The sequence below is a fragment of the Parasteatoda tepidariorum genome, chromosome 6, assembly GCF_982258835.1.
Source record: "Parasteatoda tepidariorum strain Cologne lab strain chromosome 6, Ptep-v5.0, whole genome shotgun sequence".
Lineage (NCBI taxonomy): Eukaryota > Metazoa > Arthropoda > Arachnida > Araneae > Theridiidae > Parasteatoda > Parasteatoda tepidariorum.
In genome coordinates, this window is record NC_141760.1 from 13,437,091 (window position 1) to 13,448,080 (window position 10,990).

The 10,990-nt window shown below is 30.9% G+C and overlaps 1 protein-coding gene across 1 annotated transcript; it reads left to right on the plus strand.

The window, feature by feature from the left end:
• The first annotated feature begins 208 nt into the window (after window positions 1–208).
• LOC107437732 (epithelial sodium channel subunit beta-like) lies at window positions 209–10,373 on the plus strand. The gene is made up of 2 exons (XM_087165439.1): window positions 209–293; window positions 7,113–10,373. The coding sequence occupies exon 2, from the start codon at window positions 7,562–7,564 to the stop codon at window positions 9,176–9,178; it is 1,617 nt and encodes a 538-aa protein (XP_087021565.1). The 5' UTR covers window positions 209–293; window positions 7,113–7,561; the 3' UTR covers window positions 9,179–10,373.
• The last annotated feature ends 617 nt before the right edge of the window (window positions 10,374–10,990 follow it).

Consider the following 10,990-nt stretch of genomic DNA (forward strand, 5'->3'; position numbering starts at 1 on the left):
TTGTCTTTCATACTACCGGTCCTGAAGATTTTCATGATCTTTATTTCAAATGGATAACTTTCAAAGATTTTCAAACTAATTATTAGTTTTTGTTTTCTTTTAATAGGGCTGGAGAGAGACTTAACTGAGTTAAGCTTTTCTACTAACAGATGGCAACTGCTTTCTTGCTTTCCTTTCATTCTTTTCTCTTCTTTCTGCGCATTAAATGTGGACGATGTTTGTTTTCTAATTTCAGTTTGGTTAAAGATTTTTAGGAAGTTATGTGCTTTAGTTTGAAATAGGAATATTTTTAAGTAGGTTTTTTGAACAATGTTTTCCCTTTGTAATTAGTTTATGTATTTTGTTTATGTATTTTATTTTTGCATTTCGGTTTTGTATTTCTTTTCTTTCTTTCTGGGCATTTTACAAAACCTTCAAGGTACAGAGAAAGAGCAATTTGTAGACATTTGTCATGCTCTCTCGATAGAAAAGGTTTTGTGTTTTTATGACTTCCTGAGCTGGTACTCCCGACAACGTCCGATTCTATTGTCATTTTTATATTTTTCATTGTTTTCTTTTTAAAATTTTCTAAATGCCCATCTACATCATTTGCCTATCTTTTTTGACACCGAACTCATTCTATTAAAAATTAAATTCGGAATAACTTTTTTACTCCTCTTGAAAAATTAAGCGTTATTATATGTATTGGATAAAACGTTAAGCTAATTCATTTCAAAATTAAATATACCCGTATCTATGTTTCAATTTTTCAGCGACCCGTGTAGATGTTTTAAAAACACTTAAATAGAAAAAATGTAGTAAGCAGAATAATTAACTGGCACGAATGATATTTATATACCATTAAACATTATACAATTCTATTTGCAATTAAAATTAGGTAAAGTAATAAAAGTTCTGTTCAATTATACCAAACAATGCTGGTATTAAATATTTATTGCCTAACCCAATTTTGTTTAGTATTAAACTTAAATTTATTTCGTTACTTGCTTATTGCATTTTTCAAAAATCACGCGATTTGAAATAATTTAGCAGATCGATACATGCTTGATGCCAAAACAATTTATTTTAGTATCAAGCGTGTAGATCTCTTCAATTCCAATTCTGGATAATAATAAAAAAATCTCCTGAATTACATGATGAATTGCTGATTATTGTATAAAAAATATACACCAAAATATGTTATTGAAATTGTTGTTTCGAAAATGTCGATTCATGAATTGTTTACTATTTGTCAAAATTTAATATCTTATTGCTTCCGCTTTTTGAAAAGAATACTTTAAATTACTGTATACAAACGTATTATTATTTCCAATCTTGTTGTTTTACATTCTAATGCGATATTATTATAGAAAAAAACATGCACCCTCATATACTAGACTAATTCTTTCTTTCATTTATTATGTAAGACTTAATGATCATAAAAAAAAAGCTTTCTGCAAAATCTAGTTTTAAATTATTTGATTCAAGTTGGAATTCTTCAGTTAATTCAGTTGTCCCAGTTCTCATATCATTATTAAAAATAAAATATAAATTGAATGTCTAACTACATAGGCAAAACATTAATATGTCCATCATGTTCATTTTTAATGAAAATTTAAATGGAAATTAGGATCTCTTTCCTTTAAAATCACGTTTACGTAATAGGTAATGAAAACAAAAATGTAATTTCCTCCAAATATACGTATATAATTATTTTAAGCTTTAAAATGGTTTATAAGAAAATACAAGCATCAATTTTTTAATGTAGCTTCATTTATTACTTTTTTTAAACAAAATATTGAGTGGCAATATTCAGTAAATACAACCACTAACAGTTTTTGTTTATTCTAATTTCGAATTTCTGCAGATTAATATTAACAAATAAAAAAAAAATTATGTAACCAGTTTTATCATTTCAAATTAAAAGGTAAGTACAATTATTACCTAATTTACATAACATTAATTACTAACAATATGTATATCAATTTTGAATATAAATTTTTTTTCTTTCAGTTTTTCAATAGTATCAACTCATTAATTCTTTCTTAAAAAATGCAATAATGTGAAAAGTACTCTTATTTATAAAGTGGTAATACTTCAACATTTGAAAAAAAAATTATTTTCTCCTCTTAACTACCACTTTAAATTTTCTTCACAAAATAATTACATTTTAACAACACTTTTGTATATATAGCAATAATATTTCACAATAATATATATGTTACTGTGAATGACCGAAATTGGTGGTTGTTGATTTCCATCGGTGAATGTCACTGCCCGGTAGACATTTAACCGGTGCACTGAACTCGTAATCTGTCCTTAGCAGACATTAAAATATCGAATAAAAATAATAATATCAGCGAACAAATTAATATCGAATCGGATGTAACAAATATTTCGGACACAGTCATTGATTTCATTCGTAACAGTAATACTTCAACATTTGACCTAAATTAATATTTTCTCCTTTTAACTAACGATTCAATTTTGTTTAAAAAGATAACCAACTATACTTTATTTACATTACTGAATATACATATCTTACTTATTCAAAATATCTGATCTGAGCCAACATTTACATTTTCCGAGGAAGTATTTGCCAAATGGGTGTGAAACACTAATTGAAAAGCAATTGTTGATAAATTCTCGCAATGGCTCACATCCATTTTCACTATATAATATAAGATTAATCGCCGACCTGGTGGCCGAGTGGTTAGCGTGTCTGACTGCGGAGCCGCTGGTCACGGGTTCGAATCCTGCTCAGGGCATGGATGTTTCTTTCTCTCTGTGTTCTATATCCTTTCTCCTTTGTGTGTGAATGTGATCCGCCCTATAAACGGGTTTGTGGTTGTGTGACGTGGGCGGCGCTGCTCCACTGCCGTGGCTTCGCCACAAGTGTCTACTGGGGAACGTGAAGAGAGTAGCAGTTTTGGCATTTCTGTGGCCAATGTGACAACACCCAAGTACCCACCATTAAAAAAAAATTATATATATATATATATATATATATATATATATATATATATATATATATATATATATATATATATATATATATATATATATAAGAGAAATCTATTGACATTTACAAGTAGTCGAAAAATTTTAAACTAGAATTATTAAGCCAAAAATTAAAAAGAAATTTTTTAAAAATTCATTACCTTTTTAAATATAAAAATGAATGTAACGGCAAGTACGTAGTTATTGATAGCTACGACTATTTAACCAATTAGGCCAAGCATCCTATTAATAAGACTTTTATTATTATCATATTTATTAGACATTTTTTATTAATAGTAAATAATTGAGACAGATTTGTTTCCTAATTACCATGGTCGTCCGGAAAGTGGATGCCGATTTTTGACGGGTTGAGCTCCCAAAGATCCACTAAAAATATTCAAGTGGAAGTAAATTGTATACCATATAATATATTTATTCTTGTCTTTAAAAATGGGTCATTAAAATTTCACAATCACCAAAGATGTTCGGAAACCTGTAGCATATATGGAAATCTGATACAAGAATATTATCTAAATTAAAGTGGTTGCGAAATTAGGAAAATTTCAAAATTGCTTTAATGAGTAGTTTGAAACCACTTAAATGTTTTTGGAGGATTTTTGAGAGCAACGAAAATTGGCACGAACCATCCGGATGACATCCTGCACACCCTCCCTCCATCTAAAGTTTTCGTGAAATTTTTAAAACAAGCATGCCTCTTACGCGCTTTGAAAAACCTTTTTCCCAATGGAAGCAAAATAACAATTATACTTAATTCATCTTTTGCTAGTACTTAAAATACAAAACTTAAACTGTATAAAATATCTGGGCACCTGAGTCCGCTTGCATTCATTTTAAGCTTGATCTTTGTGGTGATTCGATGAGGTTGTGGAATGCAAATGAAGTAAAGGAATGTGGATCATTGAGGTTCTGACTGTGTAATTATATGCAGTAGGGTGATAAGACTATATTGTAAAAGTATGAACTTTAACTAAGCTGATAGGATGAAATTGAGGATATGTATATGCTCTTGATGTCGGGACAAAACAATAGCTTGTTTATCCTTCTTCGTGTATGTTTAAACTATTTAAATGTAGTGGTAGTTAAAATTTTCTTTTCATTAAATTAACAAAAGCAAGAATCAAGCAAGATTTTTTAAAAATTTAAAGTCTTAGGTAAACCCCAAAAAATTGTACTAACAGGTGTGAAAAAATAACATTTCTGGTATTTCAAAAGGGCCCACAAGCATACCTTCTTTTCACACTTTCCAATTTATTATCCAAGTTACTTATATGTAGTAATGGTAAAATCTTTTCTTCTAAGTTTAATTTTTTTTAAATAATTAACACTATACTATAAGGGGAAATATTATTGAAAACTACGAAAATCCAGTAGAAATCGAGAAGCGTGAATAGAAGACCTATGCGTTCATCACAATATTTTAATGATAATAGCATATAAATTTTAGGATCTTAAATATTATCATATTTGTGTAAACATATTAAAGATATCTTTTTCAAATTGAATGCATAATGGAACTTAATGTATTATTTTTTTTAAACAATTTAAAACAAATGTGACACGTGACATGGAAAACAGATAATCCTGTTTAACTTTTGATCTAATGATTGGACCTTCACCTTCTAGGATTCAATCTTAAAGGTTTAACCCTTTCACGCCGACTGTCACAAATACGTGGCTGCATAAAACCATATCAATCAGGGTAAAAAGATAAAACTGGTAATCAAAGTAATTCTTTAGCAGTTTATTTGTGGGCGGAGTTATAATTGTTTAATTTATTTAATTTACCATTATTTTGTTCAAAATAAAACTATTTAGTTATACTTTGAACTAACATTGATTATATATATGATTAAACTAACAATAATTAAAGTAAAAGCAAAGTAAGTCTGTCAAATTAGCAACTACTACATTTAAGTTACCATTTTTTATTTAATTACATCCTGATTTTGATTTTTCCTGGTTTTTGATTACATCCTGATTTTGATTTTTGATTTACATCCTGATTTTGATTTTATTTAATTACATCCTGATTTTGATTTGACTTTTTTTTTTCAGAATCACCCGTTCCCAAGGGGTTAAGAAAGTGTTCTCAAATGTGCTAATTAATCAAAAAAAGATTATATTTTAAGTTACGAAATCAGACACGAAAACGTACTTTCTTCGAATTAACATACCTTTTTTCCGTCGGATTCGGCACCAAAATATCGGGGGTAGACGCAATCTGGGAAACATGGTCCGCAAAGTTTGGTCAGGGGAGCGATTTTGAACTGCTTAATGTTAATTTTACATTTCGCGTATTTCATCATATTTCGAGAACTTTTATTGTGAATTGAAAATTTTTTGCTCAAAATTATAAACTTCATTTATACAAAGATAATTCCATGCAAAATATGACTTTTACTAAATATTTATTATTTTTTAGCATTTTATTCAAGGTCCAAAAAGTTTGAATTGCAAGGCATGCAATTTTTTACATCATTTTAAAGAATGCAGTTTTAAAAGGCAAAAATTCTGAACTTGAGCGAAATTGAACGAATATTTTGAAAGAAATCAAATTTTGAAAAAAAAATCTTAGTTTTAAAATTTCATTAGCATATTTGAAGTCATCCTCTCGAACCATTAACATGGATGACTTGAAAGTGAAGATCCTATCATTAAATCAATAGTTATTCAGGGTGGCCCGCTTATTTTTTTGATCACTGAACTTCGATGAACATTGGAAGTTCATATTAAATTACTTTTATTCAATTATATTCACTGGAGACAAGATTTAATAGATAATAATAAAAAAATTCAATTGAGAGATAACGAAGCTGACTTCATTTCATTTACCAATCAACTAAAAAATCATTAACAATCAATCAGTTACTAGTAAAAACCAATAGGAACTCGTTTCGACTTGAAGGAAAATAAGAATCATCCAACAATAATAATCTCAAACAACTTGTTGCCATTCATAACCACAAAATCACGGCAATGGCATTCTACTGAAGTGATATAATTTAGCTTCTGGCTTGGACATCTTTATTCTAGAGGTTACCAAAGACGGATCTAGAAGCAAGTTCAGTTTTGTGTGCATAATATCAAGAATGCCTCTGGCAACTGAAAATGTCAAAAGTAGTGGAAACTTAATTTGATTTTGTTTATTTATAGTGTCATTAATTATTCAATCGTAACTACGACTTTCTATGACAGAAATGCCAACTTGCTCCGCTTTATAAAAAAGTATTTTCTAGTGGTATCGAAATTCAAGTTATTTTTGGCTCAGTATTTTTCATTTTAAATCATTTTTGCACCACTACTTATCAAAAATTCTATGTATCATATGAAATATGAAAATCTTTTTTATACTATACTCATGAACGTGATTACTCTTTTAAAAAGTAGGCTTATTTATCCTTTTTTTTAATTACAAATTTTACTATTTAATTAGCTATCAATTTATTAAAACTTCTGAAAAAAGCGGAGCATTTGGCATCTCTGCATACATTTCAAATTATTCATATCTAAAGCAGAAACACTTTCAATAGTAAACTGAAATAAATATGCTATAAAAAGTTGCTAATCTCTTTTTAATAAAATTTTGAATTTTCTCCACTTAGTAGGGGATGGCAACCTTGCTTTTAGTGACACCTCTACTATGGAAATCCATGTCGTATTTTTAAATAGTAGGCTAGTGTGATAAAGTTTTTTAAAAAAAAACCAACTAAATGACAAATCATAAAAAAAAAATTGCGATGTAGTAAATTTGCACAGGGTTGTTTATTGATAATGATAATTATATAATCGATATTAAAATCAGATATAATATTAAATGAGATACAATAAAACCAGATTATAATAAAATTAGTAGCAAAACTGCAATTATAATTACGCAATAAAATTCTAGCGTTTTAAATCAAAGTAGGCAGTAGGCTCTAACAGATTTTTTAATAAAATATAATAATAATTTTATTCATATTCTTAAAAGAAATATGGAAAATTATAATTTCTAATATTCACTACACTCTGGAATCGAACAATATGATTTAAATGATTTTACGAAACAATTGTTAGTTACTTAAAATTAGTTATATTAAAAAAAAGAGGTTTAAATTTTGCTTTTTTTTCAGATGAGAAGACATTTGAAGAAATTTAAAGAGAATAAAGATGCTCAAGATAAAAGAATAAAAGGTCAGAGTATTATGATAGTGTTATTAAAGGTAATAAAGATGCGAAAAAAATTTTATAGAAATGAATAAATTAAACAACCAAAATTGACCCAAATATCTTTATTGATAAATATTAGAGATACATGAGGTAAAAGGTGGAAAAAATGAAGGAAATTAATCTAAATTAGAAAGAAAGTTTAAAACAAAGAGTGGGAGAAACAAACAAAAAGAGTTGTTATTCATCGTCTTATATCAAAGTCATAAATAAAGCTAGTTTAAAAAGATAACTGAAGGTCTTAAAAAAAAGACAATAAAAAAATATATCTGAAAGAAAGAAAAAAGTTAATAAAGAAAATTTAACTAGAGATATTCAAGAAAAAACTGAAAGTGTTAAAAGAAATAGAAGAAAAATGAATAACGTAAGTCCTGACCAAATATCCGAAACAAATGCTGTACACACTCGAAATACTCCAGGATTTATAAGTACTGACATACAAAGCGATGGTCAGCAATCGCTAGGTTCAAAGAAGAAAAGCTGCAAAATTTCAAAATTAAAGAATCCAGATTCTGACATTCGTTTTGATCAGATTCACGAAAAAAATATTTGCAGAAAATTTTTGTGGGCACTCATTTTTGTAATTGGAAGTACTGTAGCTTTTTACCGCGGCATTCAGTTCACGATGCAGTATTTGAGTTATCCTGTGATGGTTAACTTGCAGATGGAATACGGAGGAAGCTTTCCAGCCGTTACTGTATGCAATCTTAACAGAATACGGGGACAGTATTACAAATGCTTCAAAAAGAATACACCGATTGAAAAGTGCCGGCGTTGGGGTAAAGGTTTCTTGAATGAACCGCAACACCTTACCCTATCTGAAAGACGACTGTTGTTTTCGTGCAATTTATTCAACAAAACTATTCTCAGTGAAGAGGAAAAGGAAACATTCTTCATTCTGTCACCTTTTCAACAGTCAGAAGAAGATTTAAAAGCGAACTCTGAAAGAAAAGGAATGATCGGACTGAAAAAGTTCTTGGACATCTATCTAAAGGCGGGGGAGAGAAACCGTCAAAATTACAGCAATCAGGCACAAGACACGGTGAGATGGTGTTCATTCAACGGGGAAGTATGTTCTTGGAAAAATTTTACCTTAACTCGAAGCTTCCGGCATGGAAATTGTTTTACTTTTAAAAGGAACAAATCTCAAACGAGTGCATATTTGTTCGAGACAAGAGGATTAGAATTAATTCTCGATTTAAGCATTGAGAATTACATGCCCTACGTAACTCCAAGTAAGGGGTTCAAAATCGTAGTCCACGATCCAACTGAAAATCCTAACGTGGAAGAACATGGATTTTATGTTTTTCCAGGTACAGAGACAGACATTACTCTCGTTAAAAACCAGTTCAACAGATTGCCACCCCCGTATCAAGATGAATGCAAAAATTACGGATCAGGTACCACCCATGTCGACGAATGCATTCGACTGTGCATTCAGCAGCAAAGCTTCGACAAATGCGGTTGTGTAGATCCAACCATTTTCGAAAAGCGGCATGGGCAACACTTCTGCGATATTACCAACGCAACGAATTCCTGCTGTTTGGATGATGCGATTGACTCCATGCTTGAAGAGAAAACCAGTACTTGCGACTGTCCTTTTCCGTGCAAGACAACTTCTTTTACCGAGCAAATTTCTAAAGCTGATTGGCCATCGGTGGAACATTTTAAAAAGCATTTACTCGATAAGTTAGATTTAAGTTTTGATTTGAGAAAGCTGTCTCGTTTCAAGAAAGGGTTTTTGATGCTTCGAGTTCATCAGGAATTTTCAGGAAGTCAAGTGTTTCAACAAGAACCGATGTATCAAAGTACGGAGGTGTTAAGCAATTTTGGAAACGATATAGGATTGTTCCTCGGTTTATCACTCGCAGTTATGTTTGAGGCGGTTGAATTAATACTGCGATTTGCTAAACAGTTTTTGATGAAGGTTAAAATATTGGATAGCTGTAAATTGCCATTAGACTTTCATTAATGAAACAAATTGTGAAAAAAATTTACCCTTAATAATTTTTGCTCGCTTACTAAAAAATCAATGTTAATGGATCAAAAGGTTGTTAACCTCAAATATTATAATTAATAATTGTTACCTCTTAATTTAGTCCAATAATTATAGTAAAAAAGGGTGTTTCTAAGGAAACATTATACCCTAGATATTTTTGGTGAAAAGCTTTGCTATTATAAATAATGCCTGAAAACTCACCTATTCTCCTCTGTACGCATCACCTCCTTTTATGTTATCACCGTCGTTCAACAGCCCAACCCAATATTGAGTCTACAACTACCAGTGTGCAACTCTGTAGCATTGCAATTTCGAACCCAATCCAGAAAATGATGAAACTCTTGAATCAAGTATTGGGAGAAATTTGTTTTCGCGGAGGACTTTTTGAAGAAACTAACTAGCATGGCAACGTTTAAAAGTGCATTGCGTTTCATGGAGAGGAAAACTGTAAAAACCTCCAACGCTTAGCCTGACGGCAAGGAGATTCTAATCCATGATCCATCTACCACTGAGGATATTTTTCGTCAGCACTGTGGTCTCGGTGCAATCCGGGTGCGGAATTCGTATCGTCCAGCCATCACTGAGATTCGATGCCTAATCAACTCATTGGGAGGCTAGCGCTCTATCCCCTGAGTCACCACGGTTTTTCCCCTTTAAATTGAGGGAATTTGAGGAGGAGAATAGAATTTCTTCTAGATTGGCAAATGAGGTATATTTCCCGATATAGTTTTTATACGTTGAATTGAATGAGATCTATCTCGAGACGAAAAGTTTTACGTAAATTGTAGTGTCAGTTCCTCCTTATCTATCCATTGTTGTAACGTCAGAAAATCTGATATTGGAAATATCGTTACATGGACGAAGTGTATTAAATGAACACACAAGATATTCGTTAGCCCATTCTCAATTTTTAAACTTTTGATTACGGCTGGTGCAATAATTGGACCAGAATGGCTTCATCCTACTAAGCGCCGCAAGCTAAAGGTTAAAGAGCTTTTCATTTTTCGGTATTGTGTGGCTATCATGTTGCCATCACGAATGTTATCTTCAGACTACTTATTGTTCTTCGAAAATGTTCATTCAATGTAAAATAATTAAAATTGTGTCTAATTATTATAATGCATTTTGATATTGCCTTTTTTCATACAAGCCTCATTGAAAATAAAATAATCGCATTCCTTTAGGAAAAGCAATCAGAATAATGGAGTCAGAATAATTCCTTTAGAATAATCATTCCCATTTTTTTTCTAGACTACGGAACCTTAACTAAATTGAGGTTAAAATGTTTAGACAGCACACTGTCGCTAACAAGCAAAGTGGTTGCAGGACTAAACTTAGCATTTCTATCTATTCATTTGAAATCTAATACTTTGTTTAAGTAGCAGGTTTTTAGCATCCTTGAAAAAAGAAGCGTCATATTTATTAAGATAGGGATCAATTTCATCTAATTTAAGGTTATTGAAGAGGGTTTTGCTTCCGAAGAACCAGTGTGCCCCCCGCGATGCATCTTAAGCAGCGGTCCAAATTAGAGCGCTACACGTAACGAAACTACCGTAGTCGCTCATTTTTCCCCCTTAGTTTGTGGAGAAGTGCGCAACTTTTAAAAAGAAGTAGTGAAGATGCGATGCAAAAAAAATAGTAGTTTATAGCGATTCCTGGCAACTACTTTTAACGTTAGTTAAGTAAACAAACTAAGTTCAAACGCAAGAAATTTTTCATGCTTCATTTGGTGCAAATCCTTCGCGCGCCCGTCAACGTACGCAATGAGAATGCTTCTGTGGCCGA

Bases quoted from the DNA above. Each gene is read 5' to 3' on its own strand.
- LOC107437732 (XM_087165439.1), top strand. From the start codon at position 7,562: ATGAATAACGTAAGTCCTGACCAAATATCCGAAACAAATGCTGTACAC.